The 27,613-nt window shown below is 41.2% G+C and overlaps 1 protein-coding gene across 1 annotated transcript; it reads right to left on the minus strand.

Annotated features, from left to right (window-relative positions):
* Positions 1-315: 315 nt before the first annotated feature.
* On the minus strand, positions 316-26,261 carry hgfa (hepatocyte growth factor a). The gene is made up of 17 exons (XM_079263024.1): positions 26,146-26,261; positions 19,882-20,038; positions 19,624-19,736; positions 18,887-19,001; positions 11,708-11,850; positions 11,398-11,518; positions 11,124-11,242; positions 9,071-9,242; positions 8,821-8,954; positions 6,177-6,270; positions 4,913-5,056; positions 3,054-3,185; positions 2,583-2,657; positions 1,172-1,309; positions 955-1,061; positions 712-845; positions 316-617 (listed from the first exon to the last, which is right to left on the minus strand). The coding sequence occupies exons 1-17, from the start codon at positions 26,207-26,209 to the stop codon at positions 441-443; spliced, it is 2,139 nt and encodes a 712-aa protein (XP_079119150.1). The 5' UTR covers positions 26,210-26,261; the 3' UTR covers positions 316-440.
* Positions 26,262-27,613: the final 1,352 nt, after the last annotated feature.

Here is a 27,613-nt window from a genome sequence, read left to right on the forward strand (position 1 = left end):
CTTAAAATGAAGCAAGTACATTTACTGACACAAAGGAGCCATTTCTTTTTGTCCAAGATTTAAAAAAAAAAAAAAAAAAAAAAAAGGCACATTTTTTGGTCCAAACAAGTAGAAAGGAAATCCCGTTCAAAGATGGCTACCTTAAGTGGTAACCGTCGAGAAGGTGGGTTCAAGTACATTCCAGGAAGTAATACTGAGTCACAAGTGTCTCATCGTCTTTGTTTACATGGCTTCAAAAAATTCTGAAGACGTCACGCTAGAAATTAGTGCACCATCCATGTGCCCAAGACTTTGGCTGTGAAAATAGTACCAAGTTTGCAAAGTGGTGAGATTCCATTTGGTACGTCCAGTCTCCAGTTCCAAGTCGCAAAATACCACGTTGACCACGTTTCCTTCTTGCTCCATTCACACTGGAAACGTTTTCTCCTCATGGTGCGGCGTCAGTTTCTCTCCACGCTGGGGTAAAGTTTGAACACTTTGTAAATCCACTCCGAGTAGTACGCGACGTTAACAAAAAGCGCGGGCTGCGACGAAGCACATTTGGTCCTTTGAATGCTCACACCGATGATGACTTTGCGTTCATGCTCCTGGCAAACCAGCGGACCACCGTAGTCTCTCTGCAGGAATATAAATAACAGATGAAGTGTAATGCATGGAACTCTAAGACTGGTGCACAGAAAATTTTCCAGTATTGGTGCTTTTGCTACATACATCACAAACTCCTTCTCCGATGTTTCCGCCGGCACATATTCGGCTTTCCCCAGCATTTCCTTTGATTTGTGAGCATATGTCATTGTTGACCATGGGCATGGTTACGGTATTCAGAGTTTCGTCATGTCCCGTATCTGGAAGGAAAAAAACATAAGAGCCATTTGTGGCGAATGTTGCAGAAATTCTTCATGATAGGCGATAACATGGAAAGTGTGCCGGCACATAGGTGAAAGAAGGCAGTACTTTTAGTTTCCCCCCATCCATACATGGTGCAGTTGGTGCCTTCGGCGATGTGACACTCCTTTACCGGGAGATGAATGGTGGAGGCACCCTCTGACACGGGGGCGGGGCTGGAAGGAAGAGAGCATGAAAGAAGCTTAATCATGGCAGTGTGTATTAGTGGATATAAGGTACAAAAGAGTAGTCGTCACGGAAACCTTGGGAGCAGCTGCCTACTTACTCTTCGAGTTTCAGCATAACCAGATTTGATCCTTCTGGGCCACAGATCAGGCGAGAGATGCGTAGTCTTGCACGGTTTGAAGACTCGTTGAGGTGACGCAAACCGACCTGCACGCTGTAATCCTTAAGATCAGGTACACTGATGGACACAAGGACTGGAATGAGATATAAACCTAATGTACTTGTAAGAGTGAAATGCCATTGCTACTGATGCTAGTTGGATGGCGGTACCAAACTGTGCCAAAACCAACATATTTTAGAACTGTTCCTATTACAACCCTTCTAACTTTGTTATGCTTTACTTTCCCCTTTGCAGAGGTCAACTCCAGAAATCGTAGGTTTTGATAGAGGTGCATCATTAATTCAATTAAATTCAATTCAACTTTATTTATACAGCATCAAATCACGGCAATGCCATTTCAAAATGCTTTACAACAGGAAAAAGACAACCTAATGAAAGCCAATTCATAATAGCCTACATAAGAAAAACAACAGATTGAATTGTAGGTCCAACTCAGTCTCCCATCCTGAGCAAGCACACGGCGACAGTGGGAAGGAAAAAACTCCCTTATAAAGAGATATTAACTCTTTTTAAGAAAAAACCTTTTTCATTTGTGCAATGTGCCACTTTTTGCCATTCTTTACCAGTGACACACATACGGCTAGAGTTCACTGTACTTTGACTCTAAAATTATTCAGAAATAGGAATGTGACTTTTAAGCAGAGTGCCAAGAAAAACAGACAGAAAGCTCAAAGGATGAAAGTTTGTGATTCATTCGGTAACAACAGAAAGGAGTCTCCTGCTTCCAGAGGTGGCAGTAAAGTATAAGCTATGACTGGCTGTAGCTCAGTGGAGGAATCAGTTGTCCCAACTAGAGTCAGACATCCAGAGGGGGAAAAATATAGTAAACATCCACCAGAGGATCACTGAGATATCTGGAATATTTTTTCCATATCTAGGACAAACAGCTGTTAGTCATATAAATATACTTCAAGTAGCTGATGAGTCACATTACTTGACTTTTGCCTGGTTAGACATGGAATGCAAAGTTGTTTTCATCAATCCAATGCACATCGAGTCTTCTTCCGACAATAAACCACCTTAAGAAAATTTATAAACATTTTATGCATTCATATTTTTATTTTTATAATTTCTGCAGCAATGGAGATGCAAAAAAAATTAAGTTATTCTAATGAAATCTAAGTAAATTCTTAGTTTTGGCTCTTGTTCAAATTTTTTTCCCCCATTTTCTATTCACTTTGAAAGTATATGAAGTGGACGCTAGAAACCCCTCTCTGCTTGACATCACTGTGATAAATAATAATAATAAATTTGTTTGTAAAAAACAACTCAAACATTATAAAAGTAAGATTTTAAGAAGAAAAGGTAGGTTTACAAGATGGAGCAGTACCAGGACGTGAAGCACTGCTGATCCGTCAAAACCCAGTCTTCTCTAATCAGCGAGCCACCACACAAATGAACCTTCCTAAGAGAAAACAAAAACATAATTTTAGCCATCTCTAAGCTTAGCATTCAATCAATTCAAGTCAAACTTTATTTGTATAGCACATATAACACAACCACCGTTGAACAAAGTTCTTCACACAATTAAAATAAAATTCAAATCAAATTAGGATTAAATTAGGATAAAATTAAAATAAAATTTAAAAGTATGCACAATAATAAAAACAAAACTACCTTTTGGTAATGAAATTTTATGAAACAATCGCTAAAACATAGGAAAATAGCAAAGAAATCCTTTTTAGCCAAATTTTAAATGTCTGGGAGAAGTAATGGGCTTTCAAGCCAGAGTTAAAGAAGAGAAGACCTTAGCATGAAAGTACATAAAGGATATTCAGAAAAAGACAAAGAAGTGACTTACTCCCTTTGGATGCTTACAACCCAGCTGCCATCTGTACCTCGTACTTTATGTCCTCCAACTATTCTGGTGTTTATATGCACAAAGCATGATATCTTGGACCCGGTTGGAACTAAACAAGGAGATATATTGATACTGCAAGTTAGACGGACGTATTTTTGCATTTCAATGAGAAAATGTTAACAATAACATCAAAAGTTAAGCATAAAATATGATTTGTTTAGCCAGGTAAATGACAACAGAAGGATCAGATATGAAGATTTAAAAGGAAAAGAGGAGATCAGAGACAGGAGGACAAGGAGGAGGGCATGCCTGCTTAAATCCAGATGAACAAAATAGATACTCACTGTTTGGTTGAGAAGCCATGATTGTTGATTCGCCTGACATAAGTAAAGTAGAGCATATCAGTGAGAACAGACTTCACATCAGCAGGGAACTGATATCCACAGACACACAAAGCACAAAACCTCAGAAAAACGGCAACCTTTCAGACTTTATTAAGAATTATCTCTGCATCTGGACCATTGTTAGAGGCTATGACAGCAGCAACAGCAGATAAATTTGCTCAAGATCTAAGGACTTCACGACAGGCATGTTTTACATTATGGAAATCATTGTACAGCCATTGTACAAGAGGCCTGTCAGTGCAGCCAGATTGAAACCAGCCTAAGAAATTGTTTGGTTCAGCAGCCTGATTGTATGTTTTCTCAAATAAAAAAATGGTGGCATCAGAGACTCGCATCTGTTTGCCGTTTGAGTGTTGTGTATTATCTGTCAATTGGACAAAACCACAGCTAAGAGATTACGTAAGACACCAGACAAATGTAGACAAGAACTGTTGTGATGTTTTCGTTGAAGTCAACATTTGTAAATTTCAGATGTAAATTATGTTGTTACATGCTCTTCCAGAAGCATCACTTCAGTCTGAACCAATCATGAAATACTTGTTTTAGCCAGAAATAAAAATTAGTATTCACAAAAAGCTACTTATCTTCAAGGGCAGTCATGTTTGGATTACTGAACAACACTTATGATGTGATTCTGACAGACCATTTATTGATTAGCTCAGCTTAACACGAAGGAAAGATGAGAGAGTTGACATGGCAACAAAATATGCCTACTAGAGCATGTAAAGGTAGCTTATTAGTATGTTTTTAGCTAGCTTGTTTAGTCTGGACATGAGACTTTTTTCACAACGTGACTTATCAAGAAACACCCACGGTATGCCTCTGAAAATTATTCAGTGTTTACCGTTTAGCTTAGCTTAGCATAAACATAGGAAAGAGAAAAGGGAAGAAAATAAATACCCCTGTCGAGTTAGCTAATCGGCTTGTTTTTAGCTAGCTTGTTTAGCCTGAACATGTTGTGACTTTTTTCACAACACGAATTATCAATAAAAACCCACGGCATGCTAATTCAGTGTTTATTGTTTAGTTTAGCTTAGCATAAACACAGGAAAGAGGAAAGGGAAGAAAATAACTAATCTTGCAAGGTTTGCAAATTTACATGTTTTTAGCTAGCTTGTTTTAAAAGCCTAGGCATGTTGTGGTTATTACACAACGGCTTGTACTACTAAACATCAATGATAAGATTTTTAAATGTTTACCGTTTAGCTCAGCAAAAATACAGTAAAGACGAGAGAGAAGAAGCATGATGATGGGATATGCCTGATGCCTTTGTAATGTTTAGATTGACATGTTTTTACAGCTGCAATGAAGCTGAGCTTGCTGCTGTATTAACGCCTGAAAAAACAATTCAACAGGTGAATCTTGTTTATAGCCATTATAATTTTCTAAACACGGCTGTCTCTATGCTCTAATTCCAGAGATGGATTGAACGTGATGAAAGCCCATTTCAGTCACTCACAGTGCTTCAGTTTGCAGTAGTCCCAGGTCAAACGGTTATTTGGACTGGTGTAACACCAGGGGCCATGCTTGTCCCGGTCTGGGTTCCGGCAGTAATTCTTCTCCAGCCCTACATGGGACACTGTAGAGTGAGAATCCCCACTGTAAAACACACAAATATAGACTCTCATGTTTCATTTGTTTTTTGGTGCACAGTATATCAGAACTAACGCTGGGTCACGTCTCATAAAGATTCATACACACTCTCACACTCTAAAAACAACCAAGCATGTGTATACTGTATATGAAGTTGCTCATACACCTTCATGCACATACAGTACACATACACACTGTAGGTAACCATGTTATGCCTGGAAAGTCTGACTCTGGCTTTCCTATAATCCAATGAGTCCTCTGCAATGGCTGAACAGAGCACGGAGAAGGAAACAGTTTTCTGAAGAGTGCTCAAGGGAGTATGAAAGTATGCAGTCTAAGCATTCAACAAGGCTCAGACCGACAGGAGCCACATCCTCTATGCAGCGACTGGGTTGTGCTCGCGATATGTAGGAATTCACATCTAATTGTGTGTCTTTTTGCAACTTGGCCGAGGAAGAATTAAATTTAATCTTCTCAGATATCCAAAACATCCCTGAAAAGAAATTACAAGGCACGAGTTTGGACACACAGGCGCAAAAGTAATGCCAAGCAATAGGCAACAATTTGTCAGGGGGCGAAGATAATTCCACTTCCCAGGAGAATGTTAAACAAGCTGTAGCTCTCAGCAGTTTTTCCTGGGATGACCCCTAACCTTGAGCAGGGTAGACTCGCTGGCTGCAGTCTATGGGAGGGAGCTGATTGGCTTTGATCTACTTTCCTCAAAAAGCACTTCCTGAGGTCAGGGGTCAGCTCTGGAACATATCCATCTGTCTGTGTCATTTTAGCTTTTAAAATTCTTGTAAATTAAGTAAATCCAACAGTTTGACTTCTGCACGGAGCAACGGAGGTGGGCATGGGCAACTTCCCCGTCAGCCTGGCTTGACAGGAGGGCACCCCAGGGTTTCCTCTTGTCAGTTAGATGAATAATAATTGGACCTGGTATTGACCCCAGAGGAATCTCTGATTTCCTCTCGCTGTTTGTTTTCACTGCTTGGCTTCTTTCTTATGAAAGAGATTTTCAACTGGCAATGGTAGCTGAATTGTCAACACTTTCTTCACTGAGCTGGAAGGAATGTCATTCTCTCTAGAAAATAGTTTCAGAGTCTCTTAGTACAGTTTACTTTACCTGTTTATGTGACGCGACCAGTCTGCACAAGGAATCCCCGATCGAGTTATGGATAAAGTGCCCCGGTACATCTCACCATTGTCCTCGTAGCACTCTGAGGAGGAACAGGAAGCAGTTATTTTAGAAGAGCTTGTAAAATACTGTAACAAGTGCCAAATATAACTGAGCCAAGCAGTTTCTCAAACACCTGAACGTCTTCAGTGAGCATCGCCAGCATGCATAAAAACACATAATCATGCACTTGCAGAGGGAACTGAAAGATTTGTGTGTACGTTTCTCCTTGTGGTTTGGATCCGCTTAGTGTTGATGACACCCTGTGACTGGCATTTCTCAAATATAGTAGAACACTGCAACCTCACTATGTCTGTTCTTAAACAGAATCAGCAGAGGGTCTGCAGTAACTGACATGTGTGGTCCACTGAAATGTAAAGCAGAGAAACATGGGAAATGACAGCGAGCACTGTTGCCAAAGTCTGGTGTTTTTATTCTTCCATGAAATGGAATTCATTGGGCAGCACACTGCCAAGTGGCGCGGTCCTACGAGAGCAATACCAAAAATGTCTGTGTAATTCCACTTTGCGAAAACATGACATGTCTTTTCAAACATCTGCGGTTCAGAAATTTCTTCTCAGTTGACAAGCTTGTCATTTGTTAGAAGCCTGGCACTTCAAAAAAATGGTATGTTGTTCTTATAGGAGTAGTCTGACATCTTTTTGAGAATTTGTAAAGAAATATGTCTTGACTCTTAGTGATTTAAGACAAGAATTGTGAGAAACATGCAAGACTGGGACCATGCAAAGCTGACACATCTGTGTTTTTACATGAACAATTCATTTCTCATTTGGTCAGACTGCATAAAGACCAGAATATAAAAATGATTTATTGTCATTTTAGGGTATGCAAAAGATTTGCTTGACTATCAGCTGCAACATCATGGAATACTTGTACTTATAGCTTCTACAAAAGTAGGAGAGAGGAAGAAGTATTTTTTTTATTCAAAGAAATAATAAAAATAACTTTTTTTGAGGAAAAGAAAAGTACAAAAATCACAACATTGTACTCCAGTATATGAACTTTATCCTATTTATGAAGCATGGTGGTGGTTGCATCATGGTTTGGGCCTTTTTTTGTTTTTACATAGACAATATACACCTGCCTTTGTTAACCTTATGCATAATTGTCATGGCTACCTCATATATTCTGTGTTTGTTTGAAGCATCTTCTTTTGCACATACTCAGAAACTAATGAAGCATTTGGAAGCTGCAATATGCATCCAGACAGCTGAAGTATCAGCTTGACCACATGAAAGGTCACACGGTATTATGGGAGGTTTCAAAGACACAACATGCTCGGCTTTGACCATTTAAGGCCCATTTAGGCTTGACGCAGATGAAGGCCATGCAGATGAATGGATGGTTTAAGCATGTTATTTGGTCTATTTTACAAACACAGAGAAGAATAAACAAGAGAAGAAGAAGAACAGGAAGAAGGTGACAACAAGGAAAAGAGAGATGAAGATGAAGAGAGATGATGGGAACTTTTGAGGAAAAGGTGATGAGAGTGTCAGGCAGGTTGGTTGGTTGCGAACAACTTTATAGACTTGCATGACTGCCACACACCAATGTCTTAAACTAATGTCAAAAACAGAAGTGAACTCTGAACACAGCACTGCCCACTACTGGATGAACTGACTTAACAACTATGGTAACATAGAAGATGCATGGAAGTAAACGGGCAGTGGTGGATGACAACATTTGAAACAGATGTCCCGATTTATGTACGTACGTAAAGGAACATAAATGGGTCTTTACACACCATCTTTACATACCACTGATATAAACTCAAAATGAACAAAATATTAATTTCCTTTATTGTTGCCACATTTACCGTTTACAATTTACAAATCCAACAACTACCTGGTCTAGTTGATATAATTTGGCCTTTCATCGAATCCTCTGGTAACAAGCACAGTACACAAGCATGTAGATTAACAATTTAGCTCCAGATGGAGCCTGCTACCTACAAGAATGCAAAGTTAAAAAGAACAAGTCTATAATTTAACATTACCAGCCTTACTGTGGGCCTGGAGGACAACGAATTTAGAATCACACTACCAACTTTTTGACCATGACAGCAGCCCATCCAGCATGACATTAATCTTAAATCAGGGCCAGATTAAAAGTGCACAGGCCCCTGGGTCCAGAGTGTTCCAGGGGCCCTCTTCCCCACCGCAACATTGTGAAAACTGTGAATGATACATTGTGAAACGACATTTCTAACATTTCTCAGCCAGTGGTACACATAGTAATACACGAGACTCTGTGGTGTAACTATCTGGCTTTTATGTGCATTTTGTTTTATGTCCAAACTCCTGGTGTTTTCCCTAAGTGGACCTAACATGGGCCCAATGTGGGTGTGGGCCTCTGTGCCTGTGCCCATAATGTCCATTGGATAATCTGACCTTGCCATAAATGAAAGTCATTTAAACAATCAGTGGCCATCATCTTGATCCGTTTTGAGCGCCATTGCATATATTTGCCATCCATAAACTTCATTTTCTATTTTTTAAGAGACATAATATGCAGATCTTTCTTCACAAACATCAAACTGTTCCTTTAAAGTTGAATATTTCAGGAAATTTACCGATTTCTTGTGTGGCATCTGCATCACATCTGGGGATGTGGGTGCACTTGGCTATCCTCTGATTAGGGTCTGTAGTGAAGCACCATGGGTAATCCGCTCCATCGGGGTTGCGGCAGTAGTTCTCCCTGAGGTCTCTATAACACAAACAGAAACTACAGATTTAAATGATGGTGCACACGGCTGCGTTGTTTACAGAAGTGTGATGAACGGAATCCAAGCTTTCGGTAAGCATGAAACGCGCCTTACTCACTTGCATTTGAAGTTTTGAGGAAGAAACGAGTGGTTGTGGGGAAACTGAGAGTCCCAGCGCTGACACGTCACACCCTCTGGGGTGACATTCATCGTGCCTCTGTAATCTGTCCCCTCACCCTGGACGCAGGAGGTTGTTATGTTGACGCCGGTGTCCTCGCTGGGGTCTGAATCTGCCAGAAGAAAAATGTTGTAAGTGGACACATGAGAAGAAAGGGAGCAGTAACTAGCTAGCAGTACATTGATGCAGGAATGAGGGAGGGATAAATTAATCCCTGGAAGAATGTGTCATGTTTAACCGAGAGACAGATGATCAAAAACAGTAGCGCTCCCCCCTCCGTGCTGCTTTTGCGATAGGAAACTCTTTGTGTGTTCATAACACCGATGCCCCACATTCTTGCACACAGGGATTTCCATAACAGTGAGAAACTTTCCCACTTGCTTCCAACAGCACTGGAATAACCGACATGAGTCCGATCGCAGCTTGGAACAAAAATCGCAATTCTGTTTCTGGTTACATTTCTTCACAACACGTCAAACAAAACAAAACAAAAAAAGATATCTCGTCTAACCCAGTCTGGCATGAGCAACTTCATCCTCCAGCAAACTATTCCAAACATCTTCAGATGGAATTTAGCTTTTCAGCAGTGCAGGGGTAGCAGTGCACGGGGAACGGCTTCTCCCCTCCGGATCTCTGTCTCTGTTTCTTTAGCCTTTGACAAATGAGATGGGAGAAGATGGAGGAGGAAAAGGGAATGTTTTGAGGCAGAAACGAGAAGGCGGGTGGAAAAGAGGGATTCTTGGGTTTGATGTAATGCATGCCAGTGTCTGTGTGCACCGTGTCGTACAGGTCAGTGGTTTTTATCTTTCCGAGGGAAGGCATTGAGGGATGCACACATCTGGACAAATGCAGAACCTCCACCCTCGCTGTAAATCATAACCTGTACTGTAAAGTGCATGTGTGTACGTTTCTGACGAAGACAAAAGAGACGCTCGGTGTGCTTGTAGGTGTTCAGGTTGGAATATTTCAAAGAAATGAACAAATGATCTGATTGTACAAACCATCTTTTGATCTCTATTGCTTTTCTTATCATGTTTTAAATTACATGAGATGCCAAATGTTATCTAAACTACAAATCAGGCAGACTCATTGCCAAACCGTATTCCTTCTCCACAAGATTTCCATTTATTTCCTAATGAAACATAATTTCCCAAAAGATCCAGCCTCATTTAGTGCTGTGGTGATGGAGAAGTGCACTGCCTAACATGTTGGTCCAAAACGTTCCATTTGTCTTAAATTGGGGTTGAGGTCTGGAGGGTCTGTGAGGGCCACAGCATATGATTCACATCATTTTCATCTTCATCACACCATTCACTGACCTCCTGAGGCCTATAAGGAAGCATCTGCTATCGCTTTCCTCTTTGTGCATTGATTTGTCTCTATATGTCATAATTTTAAAAACAACCTTCAAGCCTCTAAAACAGCTACTAGGCCTTCCACTGATGAGTGCAAGCATCTTGGTATAGTGGTCTCCATTGTAATCCTCCGCTTTGTAGCCCCGAGTGGTCTCAAAACGCTTGATGATCCCTTTTGCAAACAACCTGTTTACTCTTCCTTGTTGAGGTAAGAGGATTTCAGGCGAAACACCACATGAAACAAACAGTGGGATAAACAGAGACTTGTGAGACTCTGCAGGGGAGAAGGGGGAGCTTTTTTTCCCCCCCTCAGAAAACCATAACCACACCAAAACCACTAAAGTTCTGCCTGTAAAAAAAAGAAAAAGAAAATAATCCCTGACACGCTGTAAATACTCGCTGCACTTGCATTGTCCTAACATTTCCGTCCACTTCCGACTTCTATGATAGATGTCCAACTGTGTGGCACATCCTGTATTGTTTTACAGCACTGAAGATGATGGATGCTGAGAAAACTACCAGCAAAATCATAAATCAGGGTAAAACAATAATTTGGACTGCTGTTAATTTCTTTGAAGACTCTGTCTACAAACCACCCAGCTCCAGATTTGGAGTGTATACAATGCAAAAACCCTTACCACACACAGTGATGTTGCAGTACTCCCACGGAGTTTTGGGGTCCATGGTGTAGCACCAGGGCCGGAGACGATTATCCGGGTTGCGGCAGTAGTTGTCCTTTAGGTCTTTATCCCGATACCTGAAGGGGCAGTGAGGAAGGAAGCAGGGAGGGAAGGAAGCTATAACAACTGGTGAGGTCTACCTCTCTGGAGTATTGGCGTCATTTATTTAAGCATCTGTCATGGGTGTGTGCTGGTGTCCGTGAGAAAGATTACAACATGGTTTGCAGCTTACTTTTTGGGCTGGAAGTGGTGTTTGTGTGGCCTTGCCGAATCCCACCTCTGGCACTCCTTGCCACTTTCTGTATGGTCCATTTGTCCCCGGTAATCCTCTCCATTACATGTCATACACACCTCTATCAACAAAGAAACAACAATTACCTTAACGTTCCTATTCCCCCTCTCTCTACTGAGGAATGCAAACACAACCTATGACTTTCAGAGAGAATTAAAGCACACAAACATTGATTAAACATTCAAGCACTTGGCAGTTTTTGCTTTATTTTATCAGAAAAATGTTGCCCAGTAACGATGTTTTGCCTTACCCTCCGAACAATGTGGTATGCCGCAATCCTCGGTACGGACGTTGGGGTCAGTGGTATAACACCACGGACCACCGCCATCGTTCTTGGGATTCCGACAGAAGTTCTCCCTCAGGTCCTGTGTTGGGTACCTTTCTGGATTAAACCTGAAGGGGCACAGACAGTGTTAACTGACACTCTAAGCCGTGTAAATAAATTTGCAGAAGTACTTGCACACATGGCTGTTCCAGGCATGTTTTCAGGACCACACTGGTCTGCAAGTGCTCTCCGTAACAATCCAAATAAATTCAAAGGGGATCTTAATGAAAGTGTGAGCCTCACTGCGAAATTTTAGTGCCCGCAGGCTGAGAACATCACATTTTACATCCTGGAATGACAAGTCAAGGCACTTGTATGCATACGAAATTATGAATGCGTCTTCCCTGTCCAAGTTTGCATCTTTTCACATGATCTGATTACTGATTTTAACCATATCCAGACCTCCACAAGTGTGAAACAGCCTTACTGGCACAGCACAGTGACTACCAACAGTGCAGATTAATGCCATGGCCAACCAAGAGGAGCCCAAGCAACTTCATGGTGGCACACTTTTAAGACAAACTCTTCTCCATCAACAGCTACACCAAATAAATGGAAATAAAACTCATCGAAATAGAACAAAACCAGTTTGAGCAAATATGGCAGAACAAAGAGGAGCAGTAAGGTATCCCCGCACTAAATGGACACTGTCTGAAATTTATCTTCTGACATAGCAGGACGATGAAAACCTTGCATGTCAAACCTCCTGATCTATGCTGACCAAAAGACAGTGATGGTCGACAGAAAAGGAAGTTCAGGGAGTTATCAGGAGGAAAGGGACCGATTTAGACAAACAAAACAAAAAACCGTAGGAAAAGGATAGTATACCAAAAAAGGACTTGATTATTTAACTTACAATGAAAAATAAAAATGACAAAGAAACAAACAAACAGTAAAAACAACCATCCTCTCTTCAGCAACTTGTGTGAATGCTTTACTTCAGGGTCTTATGGGAGTCAGCTTTGCTCTCCCCTCTGTGCCTTGGGGGGCTTACGCAAGATTTCTACAATAATGCACAACATCATTCAGGCCAGCGGTGGAAGTCAAAAGGAAGGGGGAGAGCGCAAGGGAGAAAAAGGGTGAAGACCCTCCAACCATAAGCTCGTACCTACACGTCAAAATAGAACAGGGTTAGATCCAACAGCAACTTTTCACTTATGCATGTAACTAAAGCAAAACACTTGTTCCAAAGCAGCGCTCTGCCTGGGGCCAAAGCTCACATCTGTTACGTGTAACACACAAGCTCAACAGGCTGCAGGTCTTTATCATAACACAGAATCCTTAATTTATAAATGGAATTACAAGTTTCCTCACTTTGCAAAAAGGTTGCATGTGGTGAGACTCAGAAAAAGGCCACAGCATGGGAGCAAGTTAGCCATAATGATGTTGTGCTAACAGATGTTGGCCAGCTATTCATCTCCTTGCCAAAGTCTGTTCCCACCGGAGCGCAGGCAGACACTGCGCACACATGCTTCCCTCTCTGAGACGACGAAACATATTGGCTAGATTTTGGACATCACTGAAGATGAAATCTAGGCCTGAAGTAACTGCTGCAAAATGTCCGGCACTGCCTGCACCTGGTGGAGCTTAACGTCATGCTAAAATACTGCAGCATCCAAAAAAGTGAAGTGTGCAGCGATTAAAGCAAGAAAGTCACGACTGCATGAATTCACTAAAGAGCCGATAATATGGAAATTACAGGTTCATGATTCTATTTTAATAGCAATCTCTAATAGGAGATTTATATGCTTAAATGTTCGAAGTACAGAATATTTGTTTTTTTATAGCTCCTGTCTCTTTAAGGCTCCCTCCAGAAAGATCTACTTGGCTCTTATTGGTCAGATGATGAGTCAACAATGACAGTTAGTTAGTAAACAGCATTGCAGCTGCTCATTCTTTGTTTTATCTGTGCCAGGATAGCTGCTTAGCTCTTATCACTCAATATAATTCATGATGGCCTGGATAAGTAAAGAAGACAGTTTAGACATTTTAGTGTTTTTATTTTTTTTTTGACAAAATACAAAAAAAAAAAAAAAAAACCTCTTTCATAATGACTTGTGCAGATTTGTTTTGTGCTCTGAAAGTAGTAAAGTTGCTAACTCGCAACGTAAACACTGTTTAGGTAAAACAAAATTTTTTCCCTTAAAGTGAAACTATTATGTGCATTTCAGGTTAATTTATTTTTATTTCTGAGACCAGAAGGGCTGGGATTGATCGAGTTATTGTCACAAATCGCTTTATTTACTTCAGACCGACCCTCTCCGTAGGCTGTCAGATCAGCCTGCGGGCAAAATGAGTGAATTGAGACTCTTCCGCATTAAGCCCCGCCTCCCGCCACTGCACTACATCGGGAGCGCGCACCACAACTGCTTTCGCCGTCATTGTAACGTCTCATAAACAGAAGGATTAGGCTAATATGAACTCAATAAAAAAAACAAAATACAATGTCAACACATAGCATACAGGCCTACATGTTGGAACCTGAATCAAAGCCTGAAAACGAAGTGGAAAACAGCAACCCACAGCAACGAATGCAGCAGGATGTCTCTCTTTGGTAAACTCACCAGCCATCGTTGGAAATAACTTTATCCCACGTTTTCCACCCGCCCGATGCATTTGTACATGCCCTTGTTAACCAGTAGAAGGTAACCAATCACTGAACCTTATCCCCCGGGACGTCACAAGGATTTCCAAGTAGAAAAAACTCTCTAAAACGACGCGTTTTTCGTCGCCATGGAAACCGAACGGAGAGAGTGCTGGAACTCAAACGCAAACATGCGTTTAGGTGATAAAAAAAACAGTGTCGTTCACATGTCTGATGAGGATTCAACACTGTAACACTGTAGAAAGCTCAGAAAACTCCAAATACCATAATAGCACCCCTTTAAATATGACTCTGTCACAAAGAAATCATCCCGTTTTAAAGCAATGCTTGGCTTAACCAGCTTGCATTTGCCTACATGTACTATTATTAATCATCTATTAACCCAAATGAGATGTACGCAGCTGTCTGTCCTTGTGTTTTTAATATTCTGCGTGTACGGTTTAGCTGACTCGTTTATTGCCATTTGCATGGCTCGGTACATTTCGGGACTCTGTTCAGTTGGAGTCTGCACACTGTTTACAGTGAGGCGGTGCAACAACAAGTATGACTGAATGAGAAGACGAGACAAGAGAGAATAAAACCATCTCAGCTCATCGACTGGTTAGTGCAGGGAAATGTTTTCTGAACTTTTTCAGCCAACAAATAAAGGTTCATGTAGGAGGGACTGGTGTGAATGCACCCCAAATCCTTATTTATGCTCCTTTACATGTAAATAAAGGTATGCCTGTGTCAGCTGTTGTCAAACGTCCCTGCCCACACATACTGATGTGTCCTTTAGGTAGGCATAGTTGTTAGGCTATATATCCACCAGACAGCAGTGCAACAAAGTCAGTTTCAGACAATTGCAAACATTTAAATTCCACTGTGAAAATTAGACAAGTACATAAATAGGACTCTAATATGCATAGGAATGGAGCCTTCTGTCTGGCCTCTGCATGCATTATGTGCATATTTCAGTGCATTTTCAGGGAGGTTACAGATGTATAACTAGAGCAGAACCATCAAAAACTATGAGGGCAGTGTTGAGTAGTATAACTCACATCCAAACAGCGAAAACAATGACAAAGCGGCTGTACCCTATTAAGTAATATGCTCAAAATTCTGAATCTTCACCCTGATACTCCCTCTGGACATTTTTTGCTGAAATGACAAATAATGCCACCACTAACCAGCACTAAGAGGAGAGTAAACGTTCATATGAAATGAAAGAAAGCCACAGCATGCTCACATCCATGCTGTTGTCAACCCACATCTTCACTTTCTGAGCTCATGGTTCAAAACTTTCTGATACACTACAAGTTTGAGGGAGCAGGTATTGAGTTGAATTTATTTCAAACATGTTAAAGGCAAATTATATTCATGCAGTATTAAAAAGACAAAAATAGTAAGGCATGAATAAAGCAAATATAACTGACACCTACATTTTCTCTTTACACATCCGAAAAGGAGTGGCAGGAAGTAAAAACTTATATTTTTCAATGCCCAGTGTCATGAGGTTGTTTCCCTGTGTCCTTTGTTCCTGGTTTCCTGTTTTATTTTGTAGGTTGTTCCTGTTTTGCCTTTTGTCTGTGTTCAGTAGTTCACCTGGGTTCATTCAGTTAATTTCTTTCACCTGTGTCTCATTGTGTTCTGTGTATTTATATCCCTCCGTTTTGGTCTTGAGTTGCTGGATCATTGTGTTAGTCCCCTGAGTTCTTTTGGTTGGATTAAATCAAAGTCTTAAATCTGCATCCTTGTTTGCTCATCTCTGCATTTGGGTCCACATCCCCACCGTCACCATGACACCCAGAAGTTTCAGAAGTAAATAAACAGTCACAGGTTGAAAAGCCCAAACAGGAATAAAAAGATGACTGCAATGTTATCCGTCATCAATTAAATTAGAAGAAATAAATTCCATTTTGTTCTCCATGCTTGGCCGGCCATCACTTCCGAACATAGACAACAGGTGGAAGTCCCACTACTGCAAGGGAACCTCCAGAGAAACCCCTCTTGCCCCCACAGCGACCGGCCATGCATGAAAATAATAGTTACCTGAAACTCAAACGGTGTGCGGTTCATTATGGCGGTACTTCTCACACAGCGGGACAGTCCGATGTTAGGTAACCCCACAGTGGTGCTCAGTCTCCCTCCAGCTAAGCTCTCTTTGACCCTTTTAGAAGTTAAAACTTGCTGACAAGCCAGGACACTTGTATCTGAGAGGGGTTTGAGGGGGGGGCCATGTGTCAAATAAACAATGACAAAGGATTCCTAAAGCTGACCGCTGCTTCTGGAAAGTGATGACAGGACTGGGGGGGAGCTTATCGTGGGAGAAGAGAGAAGAGGACCAACACGGCAATCTGTTTTAATTGTATTGGATCACTAGAGCTATTTTCTCTCTATATGCTTGTAGCTCTGTGAACTCAGCTGGATATCAGACAAAGCATGACTTCAGTCTATAAATCTTTGCGCCTTCTTTCTTTCTTTCATTCTGCCTCTCTTCTATTTTTCACTCTGCACCTCCTCAGACTCTTGTTACTCGTTCTCCCAACTCCCCTCCTTGCCACAGTTAAAATAACTAATGAGCGCCGCTAATGAGACGCTGGCAAAGGCCCATCGCTGCAGTCGCCGATCTCGCTTTGAGAAAACATCTCTGGAATACACCTGATGGCCTCCAGTACGGTGAAGAAAAAAAAGGAAAAGAACAGGCTCATTGGGGAGGACATCCCTACATGCACTGAAAGAAATCTGACTTAACTCTGGATAAACGTTCAACCGTCTCTGAGCCTCCACCTTCCCTTAACCCCCCGAGGTGGAAGGGGATGAACTGAGCATCAATAAATCAACCGCTGAGGCCTGTTCAGTATCAGACACAGTGAAAAAGAGAAGGAGCATCCAGCAAGATGGTGGAAGTCTGAAGAAGACATGAGCTTTGAAGGTGGTCGGTGCAAGTCTACAGGAATTTGGCAAAGGGAAGTAAACGCTGAGACCATTCTCCTTTGTGACCGTATTCAGCAAGGCGTTGCTCCCCTTAACGTGGCTCTTCCTGTAAGTATTAGGAGCGGGAAAATCGAATTAAAAAAAATCGAAAATCTGGATTTTTTTGCTTCACAATTTTAACCCTCTGGGGACCAAGGGTATTTTAGAGAAATAAACCTGACCTTTTTTTTTTTTTTTAAAGTTTAAATGCTAATAAACACCACCTTTCAATGCCCCATAATCTCCTATACCTCGTCTTTTTTTTTTTTTTTTTTAATTGAAATATCATAAACTGCTATGTAAATGAGGCTCCTTTGCTTGAAATAAAGAGTAATATAATTTCGTAGCATGACTAAAGGTACTGAAGGGGACTGAAGCGCCGCAGCTTTCCGAAATCACTGTCAGCTGCACACGCTGTATCTGTTACCAAGTTATACATCTGTTATGACGCCGTTGTGTTGTTTATGTTGAAATAAACTACTTGAGTAATGCAAATGTTTGTTTGAGCAATTACACATGGTATGCGTGCGTAAAAGCTGTTGGTTTCATCATTTATCGGCCTTGTAAACACAGAAGGCAGCTATCCGACTGCTAATGACACCGATGCATAGTGATTGACACTGTTTGGAGGCGTTTCCTGAGGCATCATCGGCTCTGATTGGACGAACACGTGTCATGTGCCAAAGACAAAGGCTCTGATTGGAACACCTATTTTTACACAACACTGTATCACCTGTAAATGGGCTACAGTGATGCCGGAACTACCGTCTGAAAGCCTGGAGTCTCCCGATTAAGAGGGGAAAAAAAGTAAGTTTCTATATTTTATGGTTCGAAAGCTATGCTCGATTAAACAACATAGTCCCTGGCATCGCTGACAATGCGAGAGTGTTAAAATTGATTTATTTTGTTAAAAAAAAAAAAAAAAAAAAAATCGATTTTCTTTTTCTTAAAAAAATAAAAAATAATCCACTATAAAATTTTAGTCAATTCTATTATTTTTATTGATCTTTTTACTTGTTTTCTTGGGCATTAGAGCACCAGAATGATGGTCTGGCTACTGTGTTGTTTTTTCAAATTGAAATTGAGAAAAAGGACCACAAAAAAAAAAGATTTATACATTTTTCTTTTTTTTGTTTTTAATCTACAAAAATCGGCAATATCAAAGAATTGTGAGAATCGCAATTTAAATCAAATTGGCACCCAAAAAATTGGAATCAAATTGAATCGGGACAAAGGTATATCGTCACAGCCCTAGTAAGTATCCCCAAAAAGACCAGAAAAATGACTGAATGCTTACTGGGCTTAAAAAGAGAACCAAAACAAGCTTATTCTGCACGCTAAGGCTTCAGCTAAGATCTCAGATTGACAACCATCAGCTTCCCCTCCATGTCTTATCTGAAGAAGTTAATCACACTACCTACATTTTCAAGAATGAATCCAACTGGGATCAAACTGGGAAAGGTAGAGTCATAAATATGATTAAATAAGACTTAATATGAAGCACTGAATGTTGACTTTAATTAGAAAAGGGAGGACTGACTTACGTGTGCTCATTGATGTTATTATCAGACCAAGCTTGGCAAGTGATGTTTGACTTTGTCCAAGATCTCCTCCCTCTGTAGTTGTCCTTGGTGCCGATGATACACTCCCTTATATAATCTAAAATGTGAGCAAAAGCATAAAAACATGTGAAAACCCTTGATCTGATCCAAGTTTTCCACAAACTCTCAGTGTGCATGTTCACGCACCTTTAAGGTAATTAGATGATTTGCTTCTTTCTGCCTCAACTGGCTCACACATATTTCCCATGTATGGTCAAGCAGAACGTTTTCTCTTTTTTCTTCCGCAGCAAACATTTATTTATCTCCCAGCTTGCATGTTATTCCCCAAACAGACAAGTCCCTGAAGTTCATTAAATGTCACAGAGGGGCGCTTTGGTAAATTTTGCAGTAAATCCTGAAGTGCTAGATTCCACAGCCTGCGCTGGAGCAGAGCTCTTGCGTTCGAGCTGTAAACAATGAATTTCTTTTTTGTTTACACTCCACTTAAGTCTGCTACATGTTTACGCATGCGGGGTGATTAAACAGCAGGGCGTGAGGAGATTTGGTTGTTTTTATTGTCTCGGCAGAGGAACCGAAGCTCCTTAGTAACGGCGGAGGCAACACATACGTGTCACAATCGCCCCCCTTGTTGTAAATCCATCTCTGTGCCTCGCTGTTCTCATGAGAAAAAACACTGAAAGGCATAAAGAGGCTTCGCCTCCGAAAATCATAACATTTACCTTTTTTTTCGTACAAAGTGAAGTTGATGTTGGCCAGCTTCTGCACGCCGTGGGTGAAACGGTCAAAAGGGAGCAAGTGGCATTTCCTGTTGCGCCTTTGAAAGTTGAAAGCTCTGTGGAAACACACGGGAAGCAGTTGAAAGATGAGCAAATGATGAATAACAAAAATATGTAAATACGACGAGGGACACGGAAGGAGAGGCGGAGAGAGGAGAAACCAAGTGGCTTCAGAGGAGCGGAGACGGAAACGGGGCTCACCTGCAGTTGAAGTTTTTCTTGACCTTCTTGCACCTTCGGGCGCACTGATCCTGTGAGATGTTGTTTCGTACCAGAGGGGTCTGAGGACAGTCTGTGCAAACCAGCATGTGGCTCTCGGTCTTCTCATACTTCTGTAACTGAGGCTTTCTGCAGCAACCTGAAAGGCACGAGGACACGACACGTGCATGTTTAATCGTAAAGCTGCACTTTGTATATGTTTGTTTTATGACTGCTGACTTATGTGTTAATTCATTTTATTGTTATTTTCTATTGTTTTTTTTTTAGAGCTACCTCCATCCCCCCCATTTTTAAATCAACTCCTGGGAACAAATAAAGTGATTTGAATTGAATGAATTGCTCATGGCAGGTTAATCTCTAGTGGGAACTAAGGTATACCTCATACTTGTGAATATTTGTAATCGTCAAAACTAGAAAAAAATGTAGTTATAAGTCCAAAAAAGTTGGGATACCAAGAAAACCCTTAATGCATAATAACCATTATCCAGTTCAGAGGTTAATAAGAAAGAAGTGGCCATAAAGGTAAAGGCAACAAATATAAATGATCATCTCTGCTCTGGTTTGGATAATTAAACACCAAATAGAAAGGATGTGTCATGATGTGGTATATCACATTACACGAACAAACCCGTAAATCTACAATTGCATTGAGTTTTTTTGGATTTGGATGCTGTGTAAACTGTAAATAAAAACAGAATGCAATGATTAGCAACTCTCATAAACGTATACTTTATTCCCAAAAGAACATAAGCAACACATCAGATGTTGAAACTGAGATATTGTAACCGTTTCATGGAAAATATGAGCTCATTTTCTATTTGATAGCAACACATTTGTAAAAAGTTGGAACAGGTGCAACAAAAAGGCTGGAAAAGTAAAAAAAACAACTGGAGAAGCATTTGACAACTAATTAGTTGAACCTGCAACGGGTCAGTAACAAGAGTGAATATAAAAAGACCATTTCAGAGAGGCAGAGTCTCTCATGTGTAAAGATAGGCAGACATCAGTCTGAGATAAACTGAACCAAAAACTGTGCAACAATTTCAAAAATACATGCCGTATATTCTCTATATTAATAAAGTTCAGCAAAAGTTTCACAAAATCGGAAGGAATCTCTGTATGTATGAGATGGCACTGGAGGGCAAACTGGATGCTGGTGATGTTGGAGACCCCAGGCAGCACTGCATTAAAACCAGACATGATTCTCTGCTTGGACTCCAGAAGACTTCCAGAAATCGCTAAAAGTGTAAAAACAGTTTACTGTGAAATCTACAAAAGCCGGTTAAAGCTGTCATACAAAGAAAAAGCCATATAAGATATTCTCTGTGTCAAAAGTCACTTAAATCTGTCTTTAATTATGGGGTCACATGGATCCAAACTCCATATTCTTTCTGGAAACCACTGACCGTGTGTCCTGCAGACTAAAGAGAAGAGGGAGCATCCAGCTTGTTATCAGTGGACAGTTGAAAAGCCTGCATCTCTGATGGGATGGGGCCGCATTAGTCCTTATTGTTGACAGCTTCCACATCTGTGAAGCTCCATCAATGTTGAAAAGTACATGGATGCTTTAGAGCAGGGGTGGGCAACTCCAGTCCATGAGGGCTGCAGTCCTGTAGATGTTAGGGGTTTTCCTGCTGCAATACACTTGACTCAAATCAACGATTAATGAGCAAAGTTTAATGTCAAACTCTGGACAACTCTGCTAATTATGTCTGATGGGAGTCAGGTGTGTTGCAGGAGGAAAACTCCTGACATTTGCAGGACTGTGGCCCTTAAGGATTGGAGTTGCTGATCTCTGATTTAACACATCTGCTCCCATCCAGACAAGATCCCTTTCAGGGAAGACCTTGCAGATTTCAGCAAGACAATGCTGAACCACACACTGCCTCCATCACAACAGCATGGCTTCACAGAAGAACTGGTCTGCCTGCAGTTAAGTCCTTTCAACAGTACAAACTAAAGGACTGTTGAGCAGTCTCCTCACTTCCAAACAGTTTCAACTTTTATTTACATATTACACATCATCCTAACTTGTTGGGAACTGTAGTTGTATTCTTACAAACTTCTGGTTCATACAGCACATTGTGTCTACACACAGCAACATGCCAATGAAGGGAATGGATGTGAACTGGGATTAGGTATGTTGCCTAAGGACACTTCAACATGTGTGTGGACTGGGTAAACCAGGGATTGAATTACTGATTGGCAGATGACCTGTCTTCCTTCCCTCTAATAACTTCCTTGTGTAGTTATTACAATTTACGAAAGGTTCTCCCAGTCAGACGGCAGCACGCTTCCCATGCAAGGACCTGAGTCCAAATAAAGTTCAACCCACTCAGTTTACTTCACATTATGCCTCTTTGCTGTTCTTTTTGCTCTTCTTCACAATTGTTGAACTCAATCACTACCATAGTAGCTTCAGCATTATCGCCACCTACTGGACTGGGGTGGAGACGTTTGTTGCACAGTCACCTTGCACAAAATATAAAGAGCATGTTGCAGATTAGAATCCCTCTTAAATCCGTATGTAGAAAAATATTGTTGGAACCAATGTTGTATAAAAACACACTTATACTATTTTAGGCTTTTGGAGTAGTTTCTGTAAGAATTTCACCACTACATATAAAACTACATTACAGGAAGCAGATCCCAAGAGGCGCAGTAACAGTGACTCACCAGTAGATGGCGTATATTTATTCCTTTTCAGGGTAATAATCATAGACTATAAATGAAAAATGGATGGAGCCTTCTGCGGTAGAAAGTGAAGCCAATGCGGAAGTGCAACAAACTGCAGTTCCCCCTTCATCCACTAGGGGCTGCAAAACAGAGCAAATCCCCATAGACTCCCATGTTAAAAAGACCAACTTCACAGCAGAAATAAACATGTTTACAGCTGGTTCAAAAATCCATTTTCGGTTTAATAGGTCAGGTTTACCTTCATGACAACTGTGGGGGGAGTGAATCTTTTTCTAACTTGCCCATTTCAATCTCGAAGTTCGGCATATTTAGGGGCACGTCCTTTTGATTGACAGGTACCCGACCTCCCGCTTCAAATCAGAAGAACGTAGAACAACCGCAGTTTTTAGTCAGTTAACAATGTGACTTAGCTTTAGCCCGCTTACCTCTGTTAGCTAGCTCCTGTTATTTCCGGGTTAGTTAGGTCATCCTCCATGACGCTCACAGCCCCCTTCTCAGCTCCACCTCTTTGCCCCATATTTGTATTTTCTGGGCGAGACGATGCGCATGACGCTGCCAAGATGGCGATGGTAGGAACCGCCCACCGAGCTTCAATTCAGCTCTTCAGAAACCTATGGGTGACGTCACAGAGGCTCCGTCCATCTTCATATATACAGTCTATGGTAATAATGAATAAACGCCATCTACAGGTGAGACGCTGTCACTGCACTTCTTGTGATTGAATGCTTTTTACAGCACAACACCGTCCCCCTTTTGCAGTTTTAGATGCAGTAGTAAACTTCTTTCAGAAACTCCCCCAAAAGCCCAAAATAGTATCCTTATAAGTGTGTTTTTATTTTACATTGGTTTCTACAATATTTTTCTACATATTGCTTTAAGGGGGTTCTAACCTGCAAACATGCTCTTTAAGATCAGAAATAAATTCAGGCCACATCTCAATATTTGAAAGACTAAGGCCAGTAATATTTTACTATACTTTAAATTAGCATATTATTTTAGCTACAGTTTTAACTCACCAAACAAGCTGCAGTTTTATGTGCAAACTCTTCATCCATCCAAACTTGACAAGCAGCCAAGACAGCAGGTAGCATATTTCATGTGTCAGAAAAACAACAATGAAATGTGTTCAGGATGAAAGGGCTGCTCAAAATGCCCACCCCCCAAGTAGTCCCGCTTCAAACCGAGGTGCCTGAAAAATGCGGAGCTGCAACGACAGCCAGAGGAAACAGAGTGATGCCTGTCAACAGGCTGACATGCAGCAGCGCCTCAGCTGGAGCTTTGCTCCTCATGAAAACATATCTCATATTTTACTACACTCACAAAGAGTCAAAAGAGTTCTCCAGGAACATTTTATACTTTGGTGTACTTGTAATGCAGCCGTTTCAAGTTACTGCAGAGGAATTAAACAGTTGTCATGATTCCTGCAGAAGATGATTTTCTAATCCAGCTTTCAGGATTCTGCACGAGTCATTGAAAGTCCTGCTGTTTAACAATGCTGACTTTTAGTTTCCTTTTATTTTCAGCAACACAGATCACTACAGTGGCCTCTTCTGGAAAACTTTAACATCAATCAGGATTTATACAAAACAATAAAGTGTGTATCGGATTTAATGCACGCTCTCTCAGCTGTTGGAGGGCAACACATACGGGAAAACATACAGTACGTGTGGAAAACGAACAGTCAAACTGTCAGCGGTAGAAAAAGACGTGATATAACTCATCTTTGCGTTATTTATGGACCTTTGTTGAAAGCCATTTCTTTAGAAGAAGTACATCAAAAGAGAGTTCCACAGTTGCAAAGATGTGGCATAACAAGGGATCCAAGTGGGTTCAAAAGCAGGACAAAATCATATTTCAAGTCGAAAGTCTCTGCGATATGAATCAGTTATTTTTGTGCATGAAATAAGATCTTAACAGCTCCATTTTTAGCAGGATGGAGATCTTAACACGTAGTTTCAAATACATCTTCAGATGCACTTTTTTCTGATTTGATCTAATAGTTTAAAATGCATAATTACAGGCAAGCGAATAAACCACCCAGGAAAATTTCATGCTACTATAGAGCCACAGGTCCTGGTGCCAAGATCCGACACAAGACGCTGCATGTGTACTTAGGACATTGTAAACTGTGGAGCATTTAGAGGCTTCTCGTGGTCAAAAATGTTTTTTTTTTTTTAGGGAGGACGGGTTATTAATGTTTGGGCTCCGCTGGACCACATCTGGCACTCATCACAGTGTTGTTCCAGCCCTGATGTCTGGCCAGGCTGCTCAATTAGATTTCACTTAGTCTCTTCCTCTCCTTGCACTCAGACCCCTGCTATCTCCAAATATCTCCTAAGCATTTGCTGAAGCTGAGGATGGTGATAAAAGGTGTGCAGCGAGATGGGATTTAATGGGAGACGGCAGGCGTGCGAGAGGAACGGGCTCGAGTTTACATTTGAAAATGTGGACGGGGAAAGGTAGAAGGCTCTGACCTCGCTAAGGAACTTCCTCTTCTCCCTTGAGCAAAGAAGCTGAAGTCAGCTGGATGTGGTTTTAGTCATGGCTTCCTGGGTAACAATGCGTCAATAATCATCATAAGAAATATCAGCTTTCAAGAGCACCGAGTAAAAACTGTATTACTTGAATAACAGGAAAGTAGCAGGTTAAAGGTGCGTCTCTGTCGGGGAATTAAGCAGACATTACATCTGCTTCAAGGGAGCGCAAAATGTGTGTTGGTGGGTCAAGCAGCCAGATGTTACCCCACCAATACACATTTTTCTCACTCAGACACACACCTTTTCTGACACTCTACTGGGGAAAAAAAAGGAAAAATACCCCAATCCTGGGTTTGCATTTTACATTTTACTGTCCCCACCTCTGGGTGGAGAGGTCAGAGGTCAGGGTCGGCACCCCTGGAGGTGGTAAGTGTGGATCGGAGCGGATGTGAGCTGGAATAACCTGTGAAGCCATCAGATAATCTACACTCCATAAAAGTTGCTGCAAGTGACTCGTTTAGAGGCACTCAAATGGTCGTTCCTAGGTTGTTGCTGCCAAATCCCAGTATGTCAGGCATCCTCTCTGCAGCTGGCCTCCGTCCAGCAGATGCAGGAGAGTTTATTTATTACTTCAAGATCATGCCCTGAATAAAAGGTCAAAGGACAAAGCAGTAGATGTATATCAAAGCGAGCACTTTGACAGTGATGGCATGTGTCCTTATTGTTGATGGTGGAGTTAAACTGTTTAACACTTGTTATTATGAGAATATTTATTTACTATTAGACCTCACTGGGTTGGGAATCAAAAGGAAAAGAAATCAATGATGAAGAAGTTTTCAAAGTAAAAGACAGGAACTATAATCACTTAAAACAAGTGAAGGAATGTCGGGTTTTCTGATTTAAAAGTCTAATTTATCCAAATAAAAAAAAAGAAAAAAAAAGAAATGAAGATCTTATTTAAACCGTCTTTATGAGAGTCAGGATTTCTTCACTTTCTCCAACTTTAATCCCTGAAACGCGCGCAGATTTGGTACTGAACATCCAGTGGAAGCCCAGTTCTGATGAATCTTACCTGTATCAAGGATAATCACCACAAGAGCGAGCAAAACTTGGGAAATCCATATGTTTGTCTTCATGGTTGGGTGTGAAGCTGCAGGAGCAGGTTAGAATCCGGATAAAGTGAGACACGGACACGGTGGTTGCTTAAAGTCCCGGAGAGGCTGATGGTCTGCAGGAGACTCGCCTTCCTCACGCAGATGCCACTTTTTCAAAGAACCTCACACGTCCTCGGTTCAACCCCCTTTTCACTGAAGTTTGTGCCTCACTCCACGAGCGGCTCTCCTCACTGCTGTCAAGCACCGCGAGGAAAATAGTGCGACTTCTGGGTAGTTTCAGAGTAAAACAGGAAGCGACCCATGGATGCCAATTTAGCCTCATTTAGTAGATTGAACTCTACCAGGTTTTGCCAAGCGACAACATCCGGCGGTAAAAAGTGAAGCCTATGCGGAAGTGCGTAAAACTGCAGTTCCCCCTTGATCCGCTAGGGTCTGGCTCCAAAACGGAGCAAATCCCCATAGACTCCCATGTTAAAAAGACCAACTTCACGGCAGAAATAAACATGTTTAAAGCCTGGTTCAAAAATCCATTTTAGGTTAATAGGTCAGGCTTACCTTCATGAAAACTGCAGGGGGAGTGAATTTTTTTCAAGCTTGCCCCTTTAAAAGTAATTTAATCACCAAATTCGGCGTATTTAGGGGCGTGTCCTTTTGATTGACAGGTACCTGATCTCCCGCTTCAAGTCAGAAGAACGTAGAACAACCACGCTTTTTAGACGGTTGACAACGTGAATTAGCTGTAGCCCGCTTACCTCCATAAGCTGGTTAGCTCCTGTTATCTCTGGGTTAGCTCGTTTAGCTCTTAGCTACAGAAAACTCAGAGTTCGCTCGATGTCAATCAACCACCATGACGCTCACAGCCCCCCTCTCAGTTCCACCTCTTTGCCTATATTTGTATTTTCTGGGTGAGATGACGTGCATGCCCCTGCCAAGATGGCGATGGTAGGAACCGCCCACCGAGCTTCAATTCAGCTCTTCAGAAACCTTTGGGTGACGTCACAGAGGCTACGTCCATCTCTATAGACAGTCTATGGGTTTTGCTGGGCGGTTCTACAACATTTTTAAGGGGGCCGGGCAGGGGAACAGAGGGGGAAAAGAGTTACACATGTACGGTTGTGCTCATATGTATTCATACCCTTTTATTAAAGAAAAGGTTGAATTTACAACAGTCACTCAAATAACTGGAGACTTAAAAAAGGCACAATAACTCAAAATATAATTTAGGAATATGAGATACTGTTTTTTCATTTAGATGAGTTGAAGAAAGAAAAAAACAAACAAACAAATTGGTCCTGGACAAATTAGAGCACTTTTCTGTTGAACAGTGGAACAAAATACCTGTCAACAGGTGCAGAAGTCTGACTGAGAGGAACAGAAAACACCTGACTGTAGCGGTAACATTAAAGGATTGTTCAACAAAATATT

This window comes from Telmatherina bonti, assembly GCF_933228915.1.
Source record: "Telmatherina bonti genome assembly, chromosome: 23".
NCBI classification, from domain to species: domain Eukaryota; kingdom Metazoa; phylum Chordata; class Actinopteri; order Atheriniformes; family Telmatherinidae; genus Telmatherina; species Telmatherina bonti.

Bases quoted from the DNA above. Each gene is read 5' to 3' on its own strand.
- hgfa (XM_079263024.1), bottom strand. From the start codon at position 26,209: ATGAAGACAAACATATGGATTTCCCAAGTTTTGCTCGCTCTTGTGGTG. The intron at 19,002-19,623 runs GTAAATGTTATG...CTCACATTTTAG, and splicing joins CACTTTGTACGAAAAAAAAG to ATTATATAAGGGAGTGTATC. The intron at 5,057-6,176 runs GTAAAGTAAACT...TGTGTTTTACAG, and splicing joins TGGTCGCGTCACATAAACAG to TGGGGATTCTCACTCTACAG.